General features: G+C 42.3%; 1 protein-coding gene across 1 annotated transcript in view; it reads left to right on the plus strand.

Moving 5' to 3' along the window:
- LOC132261208 (homeobox protein homothorax) overlaps positions 1-21,804 on the plus strand; it is a 195,082-nt gene that overhangs the window by 7,129 nt on the left and 166,149 nt on the right. The window contains exons 2-3 of the mRNA XM_059759868.1: positions 7,959-8,221; positions 12,939-13,080. Coding sequence (XP_059615851.1) covers positions 7,959-8,221; positions 12,939-13,080 — 405 coding nt within the window. The remainder of the gene's footprint in view (positions 1-7,958; positions 8,222-12,938; positions 13,081-21,804) is intronic.

The following is a 21,804-nucleotide window of genomic DNA, read 5'->3' on the forward strand; positions in this document are numbered from 1 at the left end:
CCTTAAAAATAGCAAGGAAATGATATTTTTATGCTTATGATTGACTTTTAAGCTGATTCTTAGCTCAGAAATTTGATTAATCTCAAGATTTTCGACCGCAAATGCTGAATTCTGCCAAGAAAAGGAGTTATTTAATCACCAGAAGTTCCAAACACTTCCGCAAAGCTTGTACACCACTTCCGACTATAATATCTGCCCCTTGTTTTGAGAGACTTTTCTTTCTTGTCTCACAAGTCAATTGATATTTTGATGACTGCATATATTGACGTGAGGCTTGAGTGGATAAAAAAAAACATCCTTAGCCAAGTGATTTGAGGCTGGAAAAAAAATTTAAAGTCACTCTTCACAAGGTCAGGAGATGTTTTAACAGTTTTCAATATGACTTTTGTTTTCCATTTAAAGCCCGAAAGAGCATTAGAATTTCCAGTGAATAGAAGTCTCACTGGCTTTTGATGCTGAGTCAGCATCATTAAGATTGTCGGCTTGAGATCAATACTATTGAAATTTGTCTTGCACATTCAATTAAAAAATTGCCGAGAGTGTATGAACGAGAGGATCTGCTATGATTTTCCCATGTTTTCCCAACATCGATCATATATTATGTATCGCTTTCAATAAGCAATATTTCAATACGCCTCTGACGCCGCCAATGTGCAAAAAGAGACCACCAGAGAGAGAGAGTGAAGTCTCTTTTCGGCTGTTTGCGTGGCTCTGAAGGAGGAAACGGGTTTCCATGGTGGATTCCGTGCAGTGAAAATGTGTTCCGCGATCGCCAGCAATGTTCAAAATCATCGCCGAGATCACGTTGATCGACATTTGCCGCACGATCATTATTAATACAGACATCTTCTATTTGTGGAATGTTCAACATTTTCCCATTCGCACATGGCGAAAATGATCAGTTGATGATTCTAGAGAGCGATCTCGCTCACACTCTCAGCTCAGTGATCATGGATCGAGGGTGATTTCATTTGGCAAAACGCGGACAATTGAGCAACATTGAGTGATCAGTATTGATTGCCACTCGGCCGTGGGGGGAAGTCGAGTGGAGGAGAGGTGATATGCAAGACATAGTTATTGCATTTCATGTCAATTGTGCAATTGTGGAGATAAACAGACACGACGAGGGGCCCCAATTGAGCCTGAGCGCGCTGCATTTGGGGCGTCTGTGTTGAATTTATTCAAAGACTCGACCAAAATCGAGACTTCCAATCAATACACTGTGTCTTGTGTGTTTATTCTCACCTTGACTCCAAGGTCTCAGGCTCGGCAGTGTCTCTATTTGTATGTTCGTCAGCTGGCCTCAAGAGAGACGCCAAGAGTGAAAGAGAGGCGATTCTAAGAGACAAACCCAGCAATTCTTCTATGCACTTTTCGTGGCTGTTTTCAGCCCAGTCTTGAGTGTGTTTGTGCGTTCTATTGCCACCCTCGGGATTCCCACCCTTGCTCAGCGGTCCGAAAAACGCACCATAGACGAGATACATTAAAATTTTAACAGAGAGCAAGAGAGAGATAAATGTGTATTAATGAAGGTACACAAATAGTGAGTGTACGGCGAAATTTATGGTGTATATATATATGTTTATTGGATACCCAAGAAATTTACATTCTTAAATGTATCTTATTAAGATCTTAGATTTCTGAAATTAATCTAGTGTGATATAAGAAGGCTAGTAGCCTTGTTTCATTTTGCTTATTCACCATTTCCTTAAAACTAATCGAGTTAAAGCCTCGTCTTTCTCTATCGAATCTTTTACACTTTGCTATAACATGTTCCAACGAAATCATCTCCTCACCACACGCGCACATCCTCGGAGGCTCCTTACTCATTAGGTGGGCATGAGTTAATCTAGAGTGGCCCAACCTCACTCTATTCAAAACGACTTCATGTTTTCTTGGTGTTTTGTCATCATATTGGTATCCTAAAGGTAGATCATATACTTTTCTTAATTTATTACTTATTGGTGTTTCTTTCCATCTATTTATTCTTTGTTTAAAATTTTGTTTCTTTATTGAATGAACAATATCCTTATAAGTGCAAGTGCTATAGTCTATATTGTCTTTCTTGGTGCCTTCCTTGGCTTTTGCATCTGCCATGTCATTTCCTTTTATTCCAATGTGTCCTGGAATCCACATCAGAACTATTCTAGGGAGGTGTTGCATTAATATTTCCCTTATATGGGAAATTAGGGAGCATTTATTGGAAGAGGATGCTACAGCTTTAATGACAGAGAGACTGTCCGTAAGGATGAGCCTTCTTTCCGTTTCTGCTAGTGGTATTAGACATGCTTCTCGTATCGCTAGAGCTTCAGCCGAGAAGACTGAGCAAATGTTAGCGAGTCTTTTACTTCTGACGAAATTTTCTGGGCCGATGACACTGAGGCCTACCCCTACTTCTGTTCTCGATCCATCCGTGTAATAGTTTGTGTATCCTTGGTATTTTTCTTTCGCTTCTCCAAACATAGCTAGGTATATCTGGGAAGGGGTACAACTCTTTCCATGGCTTGCCAGGCTTATATCAATGGAAGAACTGATATCTTTCCAGGGGGGGAACTTAGGCGTTTCAAACTTGAGAACGTCCACACGGGAGGTACTTAGCTCGTAGGCGAAACCGTCAGCCATGCTGATGAACGGTTTATGGCGCTTCAGTTCTCTGCCACTATGGGGTGGTTGAGTTTTATTGGAAAGCGGAAGTTTCGTTATACATTGAATTCTGTAAAGGTATTTAACACAGGCTACCTTTCTTCTCTCTTCGAGGGAACCATAGCCTGATGCGGCTAGCAAACTCTCTATTGGAGTGGATTTAAAGGCTCCTAGCGCACATCTTATCGCTGCCCTGTACGGTGTTTCGAGGGTTTTGAGCGTGTTTGCGCTCGCTTGGGAGTACGCTTGGCACCCGTAGTCGATGCGACTTATCATAAGCGCCGAAGTGATTTTAAGGATTTGGTTCTGCTTCGCTCCCCATTCTTTGGAGGCAATTGAGCGGATTATATTAGTGATGTTGGCTAGTCTTTTCCTTAGATTTATTATATGGGGGCGCCACGTTAGCTTATTATCAAAAATTACTCCGAGTATTTTAGTTTCTGAGACAGTAGAAATTGGGTGCCTATACAGAGATAAGTTGGGATTTCCACATGCTCTCTTCCTACAAAAGTGTATGGCTTTGGTCTTTTCTGGGGAGAATACGACCCCATTTTTGAAGGACCACTCTTCTATTTTATCGATTGCGTTTTGTAGCGATAAGTCTAGTTGAGTTCTATTGCGGTTAGTGGAGAAAACTAATAAGTCGTCGGCGTAGAATAGGTATTCTATGTCGGTACATTGATCTAGAAGTGTGGTTAGACTATGGATGGAGACTAAAAATAATGGCACACTCAGGACGGATCCAGTTATCATGCCATTTATCTGTTCATGCCATTGAGATTGATGTTGGCCTGAAATTACTCTAAAGATTCTGTTCTGTAAAAAGCTGTGAATTAGGTTAAAAATCTCTCCAGACAAGCCCCACCTCGCAAGCTGGTGCAAGGCCAGTATTCTCCAGGTTTTCTCATATGCTTTTACTATGTCAAAGGTGATGCAAGTTGTGTGAGATTTATTTTGGAAGCTTCTGCAAATAAAGTCTTGAAGGTAAACTATGTTATCCGTGGTGGCTCGATTATTGCGGAATCCCGATTGTTTATCAGATAGAAAGTTGTTTTTTTCCAACCACCAATTCAGTCGGCGTACGATAATTTTTTCTAAAATTTTACTGAGGCAATTTGTTAGGGCAATTGGTCTATAGCTGAGGGGGTCTGAGGGATCTTTTTTTGGTTTTAGTATTGGAACTACATTTGCTTTTCTCCATTCCTGGGGGTATTGTCCTGAGAGGAATATTTTATTGAAAAGATCAATGAGAGTTAGTTTACTCTGATGATTCAAATTTTTAATCATTGAATAGGTGATGGAGTCTGGGCCTGGGGATTTACCTTTCGCGTGTTGTAGGGCAAATTCAAGTTCAGTAAAAGTGAGTGGTTGGTTCAATTCGTAGATATCATAGGATTCCCATATATCGAAAGGGGTGTTTTCAAGATCTAGCTTTGTTTGGTGAAAATTTGGGTTATCAAAATTATTGTCACAATTAGAGTAGAATTGTCTTGCCAGGATATTACATATACTGTCTGGGTTGCTGTAATAAATGCCTTCATCTTGTAATTGATGGATTATGGGGGATTTGAAATTTCCAGAGATTTTCTTGATTTTATCAAATACGTCTTTAACTGGTGTTTGGTTAGTAATAGTGCTTATGTAATCAATCCATGACTTTTTCTTTGCAGCATTTACTAAGGATCTCATTTTTGTTTTAGCTTCTTTGTGGTGAATAAAATTTTCGTTTGAGGGGTATCTTTTAAATCTTCTAAGAGCAGCTTTACATTTCTTGTGGGCCTCCGTAAGAACATCGTTCCACCATGGGACCAATCTTCGCTTTGGTTTACTTTTGGTCATAGGGATGTTTTCTTTGGCTGCGTTCTCTATAGTTTCACTTATTTTCTTTACGTTCTCATTTATTGAAATGTTCTCAGAGAAAATTTGCGAAAAATCTGCAGAATTCGTAAAAGCAGGCCATTCTGCTAAATACTCCTTCCATCTCGGTCTGCGGTTTAAATCTGGTTTGTGGTCTGGCATGTGTATAATAATAGGAAAGTGATCGCTATAGAATTGGTCTTCACTTACTCTCCATTGTAGGAGTGGTAATAGTGAGGGGCTGCATAGGGAAAGGTCAATTGCAGACAGAGATCTATAACCTGGATGCAAGTATGTGTATGCTCCATTATTGAGAAGCGTTAATTCATTAGAGTATATGAAATTTTCTATGGCTCTACCTCTAGTGTTCGTGTTGAAACATCCCCATGTTGTGTTATGAGCATTAAAGTCACCAAGTAATAAAACTGGCTCTGGTAACGATCCGAGAAGCGCGTCTAATTCCGTGTTATCAATTTGTTGGGATGGATTTAAATAGATTGAACAGATAGAGACTCCTGATAAAAGTGGTGTTCTTATAGCTACTGCATCTAAATTGGAATATATTGGGATTTCTGTATATTGCACACCTTCTCTTATAAGAATAGCACACCCTCCCGCCGGGATTGTGTGGCGATCCTTATTAGAGACTGTTGAGAAGCCATTCAGCTCTATTTTTTTATTCATTGTGAGGTGGGTTTCCTGCAGGCACATTATAAGGATATTGTTATCTTTCGATAAAGTTTGGATATCTACTTTGTTATTTTCTAGTCCATTGATATTATATTGTATGATTGACATTGTACTTAGTTAGAAATATTAAAAGGGAGAAAATAAACTATAACAAACATATTTATGGATGGTCCTGGCCACCCCCGATCAAGCACCCCAAGGGCGGAGGGCACTTTGGGGATCATCCTTACAAGGCTTGATCTCCCGCCGAGCCCACCGCCCCCCAAGAGCAAGACCGAGAGTAGCCCGGACACATCCTGCGGCTTTAGTATTCCATTGTTGAATCGTTGCATTCCTCAATCAGTTTGCGTGATGAAGTGATGAGTTCCGATGTCGTCTGTAATGATGAGTTTGATTCAGTACCGACGTCCTGAGGCAGGGCGTCATCCTTGGGTGGGGGTGGAGTTAAAACCCTCCTGGGTTTTGGCTCGGCTGACTTCAGCACCGTAAATGTGTTGGTGCTGGGTTCTGGCTGCTCGTTAAGGATTTGGACTGGGGCCTTCCGTGAGTTCCCATGAAAGATGAATGGGCTGGCTTCTTCTGCAGCTACCACGTCTATTGGTGTCTCTTCATTGCGTCGAAGAGCGATTCCGGTCTCCGTATTGGTCAAACAGCCGGCACTTAGGTGTTCCATGCGGTCACCTTGAATTAGCTGCCGTCGCGGGTATTGTCTTGGGTGTCTTTCCGTGTGTGGTTCACTCTGGGAGAGGGAAACTGTCCTCGCAAATGAGGTTCTCAACCTGTCACCGTAGATTTTCTGAGCTTCCTTGTAAGATACTTTATTTGTGACCCGAATCCTTTGAATCTCGAACTCTTTCTTGAATACTTCGCACTTCCTGTGCCACGATACATGGGCCATTCCACAATTGGCGCATTTGACCGGGTGGCTGCATTGCTCCTCATGTTTTGGTTGACTGCATGTTCCGCAGATGGGGGGATTCTTGGATCTGCACTTCGATTCGTGATGGCCGTACTTTTGGCATTTCTGGCACCTCATCGGGTTTGGGATGAAAGGTCTTACCTTCAGGGAATGGTAGAAAGCATTCAGTTCTGTGGGCAGGTTAGGTTGATTGAATGTCAGGACAAAGTGCCCTGTGTCACGCAGCACGGACTTTCCATCCTCTTCGACTCTCTTCTTCAGTCGTTTCACTTCCGTGATGTTAAACGCAGCCAGCTCTCTCTTCAACTCCTCGTCGTCCATCTTTGTAAAAAAGCGACAGGCGATAATACCTTTGCTTGTGTTCAGGAAAGGATGCCATGAAAACTTCACTTTCTTTCCGTCAATCGAGTCGACCTTCATCAACTTTTCTCCTTGCTGAATGTCACTGACTTGAATCAAAAGATTTCCATTTCCGAGCGGTTGGAATACTGGAATCTTATTGGCGACGGCATCTAGCGCCCTCTTCACTTTGAAGTAAGAGATACTCATAAAGTCCACTGAATTGTCCAGGCTCTCGGCCAAAATAAACCTCTTCGGTGTTTCATTGCTCGTAAACAGTTTGTTTAAGTCCATCACTTGCATTGCTCTGCGTCTTTTTCCGCGGGAGGACATCACGGGGAAAGATGCATCATAATTCTCACAGTTTGACAGCACCTCAAACCGGTTTCTGTCTGGTGGATCGGCATGACCGCCGCTTGCGGCCGCCATTGTTGCTAACTTCACTCCCAAGCTCTCTGTCGGGAGACTTGGGTTTTTTCCACTTTATGAATTAAATATAGTTGTGTTGTGGAAACTAACACCGTTTACCACTCTGCACTACACTTATACGTCACTTCAAACTATTTTCACTACGAAAAAAACGTTTTAATTGTCCAAAATTGTGCGGAAAACAGGAGCGTTTAAGAACGGCACCATCAATATCAGCTGTCACTTTGGAAATTTATGGTGATTGTGGAAGAGAGTTGAATGGTCGCCGCCCACATTTCTTTGTTTTGTCTCCTCTTCGGGTGTCTTCTTTGGCCGTGTGCGAAACAAGTGTCTCACAGAGTTGCTACAAATCACAATTTAGTACTTAGATTGTCCACTACAAATAATTCACACCACATCTCACCGTCTCTTCCGCATCACATTGGCGCGCCTGACCCAATGAAGACCTCTAAGGGTGTTATTCCACCGCGTTTGCTAGGGATGAACTGAGCGCAAAGAACTGAGCGCAAAGAACTGAGCACAGACTTACAACTTCAAATTCTTATATATCTCAAGGTTCCATGCGATGTTTCTGTAAAAATTCTCTTCAAACCACTTTTTTTGAGCGTCTTTTACGATCATAACCTCAAAAATATCACTAAGAGACATTAAAAGACACCTTTTGAGAGCTTTCTAGATGATCAAATCATCTTTCAGAGTCAATATCGTACAGAAAGTGGTCTAAATATGGATTTTTCAAGTCTACAATACTCTTTTTGAGGTTATGTTCGACTTCAACACAATTTGCGGTGTTTTCGCATGAAAATGCCTAATTCTGCTAATAACTAGCAATTTTAACGACTTTAGAATAATAAATGATGTGCTAGAATGCGAAATATTCACTAAATCCGTTCGTAATTCATGACATAACCTCGAAAAAGACAGTTTCTTTGTATAAGTCAAAGGAAACCATGACTTTCTTCGCTGTTTTTTCCTTCTTCTTCCCTTAAACCATGTTTTCCAAGTGATAACACTCAGTGATCAACTGAGCAAGCTGAGCAAACTGAGCTACGACGCTAATAATCTGTCTTGTCTTTTGCAGTATGACGAAAGCCTGCATGGCTACATGGATTCAGGCGCCGCCGCTGCGATGTACGATCCTCATGCTGGGCACAGGCCACCCGGACTGCAAGGGTTGCCACCCCATCACTCGCCCCACATGAGTCACGCCGCGGCTGCCGCCTCAGTCGGCATGCACGGATACCACTCTGGCCATGGGACTCCTAGTCATGTCTCCCCAGTCGCCAACCATGTGATGGGATCCATCCCCGAGGTGCACAAACGTGATAAGGATGCTATTTATGGGTGAGTTTCCAATTGCTCCTTATATGCAAAATTGAGCCATGTTTTCTCTAATTTCACATCATGTCCTGAACCAATTATGGGCGGTGGAAAAATGACCCCCTGAGAGATAGTTTGTGTGATCTGAATTGATCTGCAAGTGTAATTAGGGGAGTTTGTTTTGATCCTCGTTCGGTTTCTCTGCAAATACACACCACTTCCGGTGGCTGTGTACACCTCGTTACGCTAATCGTCATGCCTTGTGTGGCCAATTAGAGCCATCGCGACACTTTCCGTTGCATTTTGCCACTGCAACGAATATGCCAGGCATTCCATTACGTGATTCTCTCTCTCTCTCTCTCTCTCTCTCTCGGAATAGAGTGACTGGGATTTTTTCCAATCGCGCACACACCAAAAACAATGTTTGACGAGAAAGCATTACAATTACAAATGATTCGCATCTGGTAGTTTTGGGTTAGAGAAAGAGACTGAGAGAGAGAGAGAGAGAGAGAAAAGCCTTACAAACAATATAAAGCCCAATGAAAATGGCAAAAAGGAGGCAATCGTCTCGCGCGCGCATTATCATAAAGAAAACAAACAAACGGATTAAATTAAATGTCAAATTTGTATTTTTTATGGAGTGAGACACGTTATTTGAAATAAATTTTTCCTACCCATCTCCTGTTTGTATATATATTTTTAAACATTGGGTGCAAATTTGTAATTCAAATCGCCTTGCGATTCACTCCGCGCGTCGATCTTGCTTGAAATGCTATGCAGTGACCATCGTCTTAAGTGGGTGTTGTTTGGGTCTCGCGACAGATCTCTGAATAGGAGGAAGTTAAACAGGGAGGCACGACCACTCAAATTGCATCCCAGTCAAGGTGACTATGCGGTGTATTGGGCAGAAAATTGCAGATCAATTTGAGACTTCCTGGACGAACAGAGAGAAGAAGAGGGAAATTTGCGTGTTCGATACATTGTTGCTGACAAGCAGAGAAAAGGCTCTCAATACAACAGATGGTGGACTCTTGGCCATTGGGTTCATCCATGTCTTCGAGTGACTTCAATTCGTCCCAGAAGACGAACAGTTGCGCATCTGCTGACCAGCAATCCGAAGGCCTTCAGCCTCCCCCAAATGACAGCCACCCTCCGTCTGTTGCCTGGACTGAGGGATGGAGAAAAAAGGCGATCCCTAATCGGGCCGTTTAAAATGATCCATATCTATCGAATCAACTCTCCTATTGCCTTTCCTGTTTAGAGACGGCAATAAATGGAGTGTTTAGCCGGGGTGTGTTTTTACGTCTTTGCCAAGTTCCTTCCTCCAACACTTAATTCATGTAATCAACTAATAGGTCCCAAGCTTCGATGTATATTATTATAAATTTGAAAACAATTTACTACTTTTCGCCCAGCTCTCTCTCTCCCCATTTGACTGATGCAGTCGGTTGGCCTTTTTTTTCGGCACACTCGCGCGCCTTCCCGAAAAAGTGCCTCAGCGGGAAGGCATCAATTTGTGGAGGGGGCGAAAAGGTAGCAATTTTGAAATTTTCACTCCATTTCGGGGCTCTCAGGGGGCGCGCGCGCGATTTAATTATGCTAATGACGATACTATCACACTATTATTTTGGGCTAAAATGATATAATGCATGGGTTTTGTGCTGCTGCAAACTCTCGCGGTTTCCTCGGTGGGCGCTAACTTTTGGGCAGGTCCGCGCGCGTATTTTCTCCTCCGCGACCTTTTTTCGCCAATTTTTGATTTATTGCCCTCTCGTGGTGGTCGATAGAGCAACACATGTCCCATCTGATGGAACAGTTTGTTGGCAAACTTCCCCCAAAATCACACACACACAAACACACAAACACATCTTGTCCGGCACTAACGAGGAGTGTCACTGCGCGACGATCACGCCAATGGACCGAAGGAAAAAGACCCGTGAAAAGGTGATTATCGGCCGTTTGGGGAGCTGAAAAAAAAAAGCAGATCGTCATTTTCCATTCACGAAAAAAGTCGTGAGCCAAGAGAATTGTGAAGCGCATGCAAAGTCTGGCCGTAGATGATGTACAAAAAGGCGTTGTATTTGAGAAAGATAGACTTGGAAAAAAAAAGTGATCTTCAAGTATGTAATTTACAAGAAGATCGTTGGACAGACAAAAAGGCGAGCTGTGTGTTGGAGAAAATAAGGCGATCTGGGGAATGTTGGAGGGAAGAAAAAAAAACAACATTAAAATTGAATCGACAAAAGAGAAATATGTGCCAGTCATTACCGAAAAGTAGATTTTCTTGTATGCTCTGAGACACTCTCAGGAGTGCACCGAGGCGGCGATGCAGTCAACCATATCTCTGGCATTTGGCTCGTCGTTTTTGCGCCATCCACTTCTTGGTGACGTGTATTAATAGGACTTCTGCCGCACCATTTCTAGCAGTGTGCCTGGGCTAGGGGAGAGTGGGGTCCATTTCATTGCGTTTTGTACAAAACTACCCCGCTGTGGGGCACATTCAGACTGTAATTTATCATGAAGAACCTTGTTTCATGGCGAATTGAGAGAAAACTTAATGATTTTCGTGGTTTTGTAACTTAGCAAAGACACATTAGCAGAGACACCTTTGAAGAAAAATTCATTTTCTTCAATTCTTGCAAGAACGTCATGAATAAAATGCGAAATATCAAGCTAAAAAACTTTATTAGAGCTTTATAGTTGAAAAAAGTTAAAATACGCAACTTAAGTTGGATTTTCTGTTGGAAAAACGCGCTGTGCAAAGCTGCCCCACTCGTGGTGAAAGAGACTTTTCGTGCCACCCACGAAAACCGTGCAATTTTTCTTTGCTTGCACTATTTTCTTCATTCTTCGGCCTTTCATGGCCTGAATAAGAAACGATGATGTCCGTATTTATGCCTATCCCATTCAGCCCCGCTCTCCCGTATTGCAAATTTTCGCCGTGAAAGATGTGCCTCGGCCACAAGAGTGTTAGTCGGACAGGTAAAAATATATTAAACACTCTTGTCGAACATGTTTCTATGGATATTTATGCCAGAGTGTTCATATTTATGATATTTCACACAATTTTTCGCATTTTTTCCCGTGCACAGACTTCGCTTTTTTTTCTCATGCTGTGTGTGGCACACACCAAAAAAAAACAGCCATCCAATGGAGCCTTTCGAGAGACATTTGACGAGGCACATTTTGCCTGTATGGCTCAAGTCATCTCCTCTCTATGGCGCGGTTTTGTATCGCAAGACGCGGTGAATTTACATAAAATGCTAAACAGTTATATGTCATTTTCGTTATTCAGGCGATTATATTAAAACAACATATTTGCATTTGCATAGACAACCTGCGGATTTATGCAATGGAATTGATTCTTCAGTCATTTCCAAACTGATGTTGATGGAAAGCTCACAATTTTTCATCCGAAAACCGCCCATCTCTCTCTTCCTGTCGTGGCGAAAAGTGCGCCCATATCGTGGCCTCTGCCAATCCACCTGGTCTCACAGGCTCTCTGTCAGCACCGACAGCAATGCTGTCACCTTATCGGAAATACACTATTCACACTGGGGAAATATGAATGCGCGCGATAGACGGGAATTTTATTGCCATTAGTTCCTGCGTTGGTAAAAAAATGTCTCTTAATTGTTGTGTTTGTGCCAAGTTCACAAGCGTGAAGATTAGAGAGTGAAGGAATTGCGACAGGAAATCCTTGGGAGTGTTAGGGAATTAAACTTATGCCTTAAAAGCTCTCTGCACGCGGTCAGTGAACTCCCGAATTGAACGTGGCGGCGTGTGAAATACTGACCCTCTCAAAAGGCAAATCCTTTACTCAACAAGGATACACTCTCTCACACACTTCCCCGTTCCACGACAAAAAGCTCCTTCTAAAATATCTCTCTCTCTCTCTCGTCTCTTGTGGTGTGAAAGGCGGGAAAATGTGTTCCGCATGGAAGTCATTTACCGTCGGTAGCTGCGAAGGTGCGTCTGGGTATTTTATGGCCCAAATAAACTCTGGCGGCAGTTGGAAGTTTGTTTTCTCACTTGAAGAGCACTCTTCACACCGAAATGACAACCTCTCTCCCTCTCCTTGGGCTGCCCAGAAGCTGAAGAAAACACTTCCCGGCAAGATTTCCTGAGCGTTGTAAACTCGAGTGGAACATTTTTCTTGTAAATAAATGAACGTGTGTGTTGTCCAAATATTGGGGCGCTCGCGATGGACAAATACATCCCCTCGCCACTGGACTAATGACAGTTGAGGGAACAATAGAAATACATGGAGTGACGTGGCGCATTTTCTTATCACACCCGCATCGAAAATGTTCGGAAAAATCCACCCTCAATTGCTGCGGTTCATTTTCTCCTTGAACTTGCGCGCGCGATGGCTGAGGGGGTGTTTAATTTCCATTAATGAATGAAAATTGACACTGTATCAGCGAAAATGGTTAATCGATGTGCCAAAGAGGCTTTTCTCTGTGGAATTTCTGCAAAATTTGACCGGAGAAATTGGGTCAGAAAGCAAAGAAACGCGCTCTCGTTGACGGTTAAACTGCCGACGGTGAAGTTGAGAATTACACTGTGAGGAACGGTTGGACGCCCACTCGAGGCTGTATTGAGCTGTGCGCTCGCGCCATCGTGAAGATATTTTAATTGTAACAAAGTGCTCTTTAATTGCCACCCAATTTAAATTAGTCTGTACTTAATAGATTGTGTATCTCATAACATTAAAACGATCATGTTCGATCTCTTGCAGACACCCTCTGTTCCCGCTGCTGGCGCTCATATTTGAAAAGTGTGAATTAGCAACATGTACACCTCGAGATCCCGGCGTCCAAAGTGGTGATGTCTGTTCGTCAGAGTCATTCAATGAGGATATCACAATTTTCAGTAAACAGGTAAGATCAATATTTGCTCAATTTGCGCGAAGGCTGCTGAACAACCCCAAAAATCACACCAAAATACAGAGAGAAACTGTCAAAGTTTATGTCTCTCCCAGGGCAAAACTATGCCTTCTGTGTGCGCTTTTATCATATATTATTGTGTATAGCTACGCATTCTGTTGTTTTGCTCCCGATCATTCGCGCCGTGACCCCAAGAGAGGCGCGAGAAGACAGGAGTTGAGCTTGACAAGCAAGCCCAGTGTGTGACATGAACTAGTTGAGGAATTGTTATCAGACGAGGCTATAAATGTTATATAGATAAATAGAGAGAGAGAGCGAGGGAAAAAATGTTTCAAGAAGCCATATTCAACTATATTTGGGCTGTGATAAGATTTGAGGAAGGTACACATATAAGTAGCTCCATCCAGTGTGTAATTTAGACGCACTCGGTAAATATGGGGCCCTTAATCATAAATGACTCTGTGTGAAGAATATGACAGATGAACCCTTCTTGTTGTTTTTCATTTTTTCTCCACCTCCTCCCGAAAACTTCGTTTTTTTCTCTCTCTCTCTGGGCGTATAATATTCCTCTGGAATGCCATCCAAGACATTTGAGAGCGCGCGGAGAGAAGGAGGAGAAAAAAACCTCACATAATTCACTCCATGGCGGCGTAGGAAAAAAAATCCATTCTCGAGAACATGACTTTTATTTCAATTTAATTAACAATCCCTTCGTCTCTGGCGCGAACAGATTATTTATAACTCTTCTGCAACCCGTTGAAATTTCGAAATCAATTTTTTGGGAGAGACAAACAGCTGGGGACAAACCCTCCGACACGGATTTGTCACCCTCACGCACAATATTCACCCTCCCGATCGAGACGCACTGTCGAGTCCTGAGATTGATGCTACGTTAATTATCAGCCACTTCAGCAGGACGACAATTTCTTTCCGTGCATTTTCTGAACGTGACAATTTCCTAATTTGCGGATATGAGATCAGTTTTTGGACGCGAATTGATGAGTGTTCGCAAAGGAATTTCTCAACATGATTTCTCATACAATCGCGTATATTCGAAAGAATTTAATTTCTCACCACGTTATCGCGTCATCTTATCACACGAAAAAGACTTGTTACTGTGTATTAAAGTCTATTACAACGACTCACTGTTTTTTCCGGGCGAATATTCTCCAGTGGAGGAGTTTCTTATGTACACACAAAGTGCTAAAATGCTGAAGAAGAAGAAAAAAAACACACACAGAAGAAGAAGATGCGTTTAAATGAGAAACATGAAAAGTTGAAAATTCAAAAATTGGTCCCATATGATGAACACATTCTACTGACTTGTGTGGCAGTGTTGAAAATTTTCATTTTATAAATTTAATATTATATTTTTAGCCAGTCAGTGTCTTCGAAAATAAACCCAAATGAAGTGGCATTCTCGGGGAATATAACACTGTGACAAGCGCACGAGAGAAGAGCAACAACACAAAACATGACAAATATAAATGCGTTTTTGTACCATCACTTCGGGAATAATTTGAGTGGATTTCTCAGTCCAAAAGTGTTGATGACATTTTTGGCTGTGTTTCTCGTCTTTTTGGGCCCCCGCCCGCCTCTGGCATCTCCCTCTCTCTCTCTCTCTCTCTCTCGCTCCTCTGGCTTTGGGAAGATGAGGAGGTTTTCGAGAGTGACGAGATCTTGTTGCCTTCTCTAGTGGGAACATCTCCAAAAATATACCCAAACACAAATTCCCAACATCTATGAACATTTTTCTCCACTCCGCGCGAGAGTCGAGAGAAGATCTCATTTCTCAGATTCTCACCAAGATGCTGGACAAAAAGGCAAAGGGGGAGATAAAATACCTTGTAATATACACTCATTCTTAAGTTTTTTTCGATCATCTTTCTCTACTGTGATCTAAAAATTCACCGCGAGATCTTTAAAGATTCCATTTGGAAGCTTTCCGTGATCATGCTAACGCCAGCATAATCTTCCTTTTTGTTGACATTTCTATGTCCCGATAAGAAGATGTGAAGGGCCTCAAATGTTTCCAGTTTTTTCACAAAATCTTCTCTTTTGATTTGCCAAATCGTCAAGAAAGACTCTTTAATTGTCCTTTTTCAAGTTCAAACCATTATATTTTTGAGGTTATGTTCGATTAGAAGACATTTTGCTGTGTTTCTTGATCTCAAAGAGCTGCAATTGTGATTTTTAGTTATCATAACCTAATAAAACACTGATAGAAATGCTTTTCAAGTAAAAATCATGAATTTCCTACTGTCGAAAATGTCCTGGCGTAGAAAATTGAGCAGAAAGCCTCGTGCTGAAGGCGTTAGATGACGAAGATGTGGCATAAAGAGAAATTGTGAGATGTCGGTGGCTTCCAATTTGCATTTTGGCGGGATTCGGGTTGTGTCTGTGCGAAAGATGCCAATGGACATGCATCTCGTTCGGCGCGAGAAAGATAAACAGAAGATGGGCATAGAGAAGTTGTTCGCTGGGGGAGAAAAAGTGCAGGGCACAGAGATTAAATGTCGAATTGATGATGATTGCACTCTTGCGCCTCTCGGCGAATTCTCACAGTTTGCACACACAGTGCAAATGATCGAGTAATGACAATAATTCCACTTTCGTGAAAATAATTACGCGCTGACAGCCCACTCGCGCGATTTCCATCAGATTAAATCACTCGCGCACATACCAACAATTTCAATTTCATTCGGCTTTATGACGCTGATTATTATTATTCGTCTTGGCTAATATGACAACTCGAGCCCTCCCACTTTGGGCTAATGCGTGGACAGTGAATCGCGCTTGTCATCTGTGTGCGGCTTTTGGACACACTGCGCGATGTCATAGAGATCCCCATTGGCCGCAGAAGAGATGTTAATTGCCGCGTCCAGCATCTCTTTGGGGCGCAATTCCACCATCATTATCACTCTCAATCGCGCCGTTTTCGTCCACTCCATTCGTGTCACACACAGATTTCTATTCACGCTCCGCTGACACACGTGATGCCAGAAGGAAAAAAATGCGCCCCGTGGAATTGTCCATAAAGCATTCCTCGTCAATTCGTAATAATCATCGCGAAAATGATCCCGCAGGAGGGAGAAAAATGCCTAATTATTCTCACATATTTTTATTGTCTTGTCCTGAGATGATTTCTGGCCAAGGGGGAGATATTATGGCCGTGGAGATGGTGTACAAAGTCAGATATCAATTCTTGGGCTTGAAATTGAATTTTTCCACTTATCAGAAGTATTTTGCATTTATACTGCAATGTTAGTGTGATAAAATAGCGCCAAAAGCAAACATAACCTCATTTTTTTAATTCTGATCGATCTAATCGCGATCTCTTAAGAACATTCTGTGATTTTCAAAGATCCTGCTGAAAAATAAATAAAATAATTTTAAATAATGTCTGAAAACCTCTGCCATAAGATATTAGTTAGATTTTGGTTAGTTTTCAGTCAATTTTCGGTCATTCAGAATCAATTTTTCTCAAGATTTTTATGCTAATGCTGAAAGTGTCAAGAAGTGCTGCAGAGATTTTAGCCTGAATATCTTCCCCTTGTTTCTGGTGCACCATCAGAATGAATCCGTTCAACATCTCTTGGAAAAAAGAACTCTTTCACGGTTCCTCCTCTTCCACTTCTCGGCGAGTGAGAGACCAAGTCTTCCGCGCGCGCGGGGAGTGTGAGAAAAGAACATAAAATTCGAGGTGAGCACATAAAGTCTTATCTCAAATAACTCAAATTTCATTGAGTTCTCGCTCAAGTCCATTATTGGTGTGAGTGAGATGAAAAATCTAACCGTGTCAGACGGTTTTTTCCCCGGGGTGGTGGGGGAAAGGGAGAGCAATAGAACCCGCGGAGAAAGAATTGACTATATAGTGAGAAATATTTACGATTTCCCAAATGTCTTGTATCTCAAATTTTATTTCCATATGATTGAAAACATTCAATTTTTCGGTGATTTCCTCCACTTCAACTCTCCCCCTTGTTGATGCCCGGAGAGCTTCTTAGGCGCATTTTATGGTCGAATTTTATCAATGTTATCAATATGTGTTTGTTTATTTGTTGATTTCCACCTCTTTTCTCGGCCGTTTATGGCTTTTATTGCGCCTTCTTGCCTTTCTACTTACTCTACGATTTCCTCTAGCCCATTCTTCAGGAGACTTTTTGGCGGAAAAGTGACAGCTAAGAAAAATTTGAATTTCAAATTTTGCATTCCCGGGATTTATTGTGCAGCACAATGATTCGGTTATCGATCATCCTGAGGTGCTTCAATCATCTCTCTCATGCGTGGAAAACCCATGGAAAAGCCCATGAATCATGGGAGGGAAAAAGCCAACACAAAAAAAACAACAACAACAACACAGTGAAGAATCCGTTTTGTTAATATTCTTTTCATCTTGGCTGAGAATGATAGAAATTCTGTGTGTTTCCTTCACACATTTCAATACACTATGCAATTCATTCACACAAGGAGATTCATATCGTTTAGGCCGCAGAGAGAGAGATGAATGCACCAAGTCAAGTTCATAAATCAAGAAGTCTTTTTCGGGAAGACACACACACAAGTTGGGGAGTTAATCCGGCTGCGCGGGGAGCAAAAAAAATTAGCAAAGACATTTGGCAGACCCTCTTTTTGCCCCCATTTTTCTTCATTTTTTCTGCGGGGCGCGCAATTATGTGGTGTACTGGGTGAAATGTGTTGCAGTAACCTTGAATATGGGTTGAAGGGTGATTTTGTGGGTAAAAAACGAGGCGTGAAAGTATGCAGAAACGGACATATTCCACTAAGACGCTGTAAATCATCCTATGGACTTCCTTTTTTTGCCATGGCGCGCGAAGATCATCCGAAAATAGATGATGTTTTGCCGTCGATCATCGGCACATGGAATGGAAAATCGAGGGGACTTTCTTTCTGGAATCTCTGAGTGCAACTCTGTGGATGTTCAGACATGTTTTCGTGAGAGACATTTTTTTTCCTTCTTGGGTCGAAGAGAGAAGATGAAACTGATCAAATTACACACATCATTCGTCCCAGATGTGACAAATGTGTCAGAATATTTTGGTTTAATTGAAATTTAGAGACCACAAATTACTTCTTTTTATCTCCACACACACTCAAAAATCACTCAATTTTCTCTCAACACATATCTTGATCTTGTAATTCAATCTTGAATCTGCGCGAGAATTTCTCTATAGATCGATATTATTGCGTGGAGTCAATACTTTGTTGCTCTCATGCTGAGATTGTGAAAAACACCGGGTTTAATCGCAAAACACATTGTTGTGGTTCAGTGTGGAAAAAGACCATCGATTCCATCATGCTGTGAATTGTGCATTTTGCTGCAAATTCCCTGATTTTTTCCACGCGACCCTGGACTTCTTCCCTCCGTCTTCGCTGCCCTTCTCTCATGGAGAGGACAAAGACAGTTCGTCTCACTCTCTTTGAGCTCCTCGAGAAAAAAAAGGAGAAATTCAATAGGACAAGGAGTGGCGAGCATTTGGTGGATATATAGAAAAATTGTAGCAGGAAAAGGGCTCTAAATGCATTTCACTCTTCGGAATTGTGAAGAAGGGCGAGAGAGAGGGAGAATTCCCGGGAAGAGAGTCTCAGGGCATATTTTTTTTCCAAGTGGATTTTTGTGTGCCTGGAAAGCAGCCGAGAAAAGGACCCCTGTTGAGACTACCTGCTCCCAAAAATATGGGACTCACAGAAATTCCACATGAACCTCTTCTTCTTCCCTTTGGGCTTCAGCCCCGAGAATTTGTTTGTCTGCTGTTTAATCCTATATTGGCATTTGTTGTTCCTCCTCACCGTGAATTTCCACCCCTCGGGACACCGCACAGTCGCTGGCATATGATTTCTATTTAGAGAGACCAGGAGAGAGTTTGTGTCTGCTGGTTAAATCCAATGAACGACGATCGCTCATATTTGGGGTGAAGTTTCTGTATTTTAAAACATTCAACCCGAAGGCGCACATTCTCAACGAGAGATCATCAAATATTTCTGTCTCATTTTGCATCTGTTTCCTCTGAAAACTGAATGGCGTGTTTAGTTGGGGAGAGATAGAAAATCTCTCAAATTGACTCCTCATCGCCCAGTGCTTTCCAAACATTTATTGGTTTAGGGTAAGACAAATGAGTGTTTATCTATCTCGGCGTATTGCTTGTGTCCTATTTATTATTTAGAAAATTGTGGCAATGGGCTCTAAGTATAAACCCCAATCGAATGGCCACTAACGACACAGCATTCGAAGGAGGAAAACAGCCATGAAAGAGTGTGGATTTTGGTTGGGTTTCTCTCTTGAGTGTGTAACACACCCAATAAATTTCCTATAAAAATAAATATAGTAATTCAATGCGTCTAATTGATTTCGTCTACGAAATTTCATTTGTTTACCCAATCCGCTCAACCCATAATGCTTTTTAATTAATGAAGGCAGAAAAATTGTGTCTATTTTCGGTGTGGCGCCCACAAGGAAGAGATATTTGATTGCCAAAATAGATGGGATGTTAGATCTCTCTGGGTTGTAATCGTGGCGGGAAGAAGTGCTTCCCATTCGCATTATTAATAGTTTTAGGAGCGCGGACCATCGCGTGAAACTTCCAGTCTTCAGCATGGACTCTCGGAGCCACGTGGTGTCTCTTCCGATATGTATATTGCAAGGGGGAGATAATGTGTCTTCAATTTGTACAAGACTTGTTCAAGATTTCTGTAAGAATCCACTGAAATATGCTTTTTGAGCATCTTTTTCGATCATAATCTCAAAATATCACTGAGAGATCTTCAAAGACTCCGTTTGGAGGCTTTCCATTAGTGGAAATCCTTTTCTTCTTCATAACATCTAACGCCAATACAATCATCCTTCTTATTGACGTTTCTATGTCCCACTAAGAAGATGTGCAGAGCCTCCAATGCTTCCAGTTTTTCTGCTGTGGAAGCTTTCCAGATCACAACATCATCTGTTTTAATTCGCCAATGAACATAAAATTGCTGATTCAGAGTCAAAATCATTCAGAAAGTTTTCTAAATCAACTTCTGACTGCACTATCTCCCCCTTGCTGTATTGGCGTCCTCTGTTCCTTGTGGAACGATGCGCGATATGGATTGATTATTTATTCCCACTGAAAGAGACCACAAAAAAATGTTGTAAACAAATGCTCGGCAAGCGGAGAAGGAGGAGGTTTTCTGTCGTCATCGAGTGCGCACTTCCTTGCATCGGATGCATTTTCAGGCTGAAGGATGAGCCTCCTTCCCACCACACACGCCCTCGTCGTGTCTCGTGGCTGAGGAAAACAATCGTTTTGAGTTGTTTGGAATTTCCTCTGGATGATTTGTTGATCTTGAGCACGGGCGAGTGCATGAAATTCACGGTGGAAAAATTCCTGGGCCGCGGAGTCATGAATCACGGCGGAGAGAAGTGGGATGTCGTCGCTGTGAGGCGCAAATTTCGAGGGTGGCAACCATTTCTTGGGACAATTGTGTTGATGTTGGGTGTTTTGTGAATGTGAAACACACACGGAAAGTGTCTGTCATCGGGACTTGTTCGTATTTCTGTCATCACCGGTGATTCTCTGGGTCTGTGAGGCCCCAATATTGCCAACAAACATCTCACAATTCTTCATTAACTCTCACGCCACATTGCACATGGGGAATTGTCGTGCTCCTCTCCCTCATTTGCCGGGAAGCTCCTCTTCGTCTCAAGATGCACCGATAGAAGGGCTCTATTTAGAGAATTTTCGAGCAAAAGTTTGCCACTATGTTGTGATGTTTCAATGGTTTTTCCGCTGCAGAAATCAATTCACTCTGGCTCAGCGCGCGCGTGGATATTATTTTGTCAATTGGCCGCGACTGGAGGAGTCATTAAGATTACACACCACTCGGAATGCCACAGAGAGCTCATTTTAAGGTCACAAGAACTTGATTTTCTATTTAGTGTGTGTCCAAGGACAGAAGATTGCGCTGATCTCTGGCTCCGGGAATTGAGACTGAGCCAAAGAGAGCGCGAGACAAAGAAAAGTGCTCCCGAAATTCATGAATGAAGCCCATTTATGGTGGCCGAAAAGAGCGTCAACGAAATCCATTCAAAGGGGGGGCAAGAGAGGGGCGAAGACACAGTGTGAGATATCCAGAACTCACACGCTATCGCATCTCAATAAATTAAGGCAGCATAAAGAGTGTCCATACGCCAAAACACTCAAAAAATTCATTAATTAGTCACTCGACAGCACAATTAATGAAAGCAAAAGTCAACACAGAGTCTCTCGATCAACTTCCTCTGCGCGCGGCGTCTTGTGGTGTTGATGGGAGAGGAAAGGAGAGCGAAAAAATGCACAAAAAGTGTCCCTCTTTCTCTCTCGGGATGGTGTAAAAATGATGAATGGCAGCCCTCTCTCGTCTTCGTGCTTCCGCCAAAGTATTTTAATTACTGCAGCGCACGGCGCAATTAGTGCGATCAGCGCAGCGCCTATGCATTTATCACCCATGGCAAATGCAAGATCGCCACACATATCACCAATTGATCAGTAATTGGACTGGCTCGCAGTCAATCAGGCGCACAGAGCTCTAAATTGTCCCCGCGCCGCGTGATTGCGCCAACAATCACGGCTGCACAACTCCGGCTCATTATCGATCTTCCGCAGCATCGCGCGCTGATCGCGCACAGATGCACAACACACAGAATATCTTCTCCTCCCAATCATGTCAATCAATATTTGCCCG

This window comes from Phlebotomus argentipes, unplaced genomic scaffold (assembly GCF_947086385.1).
Source record: "Phlebotomus argentipes unplaced genomic scaffold, Phlebotomus argentipes genome assembly contig_8, whole genome shotgun sequence".
Taxonomy (NCBI): domain Eukaryota; kingdom Metazoa; phylum Arthropoda; class Insecta; order Diptera; family Psychodidae; genus Phlebotomus; species Phlebotomus argentipes.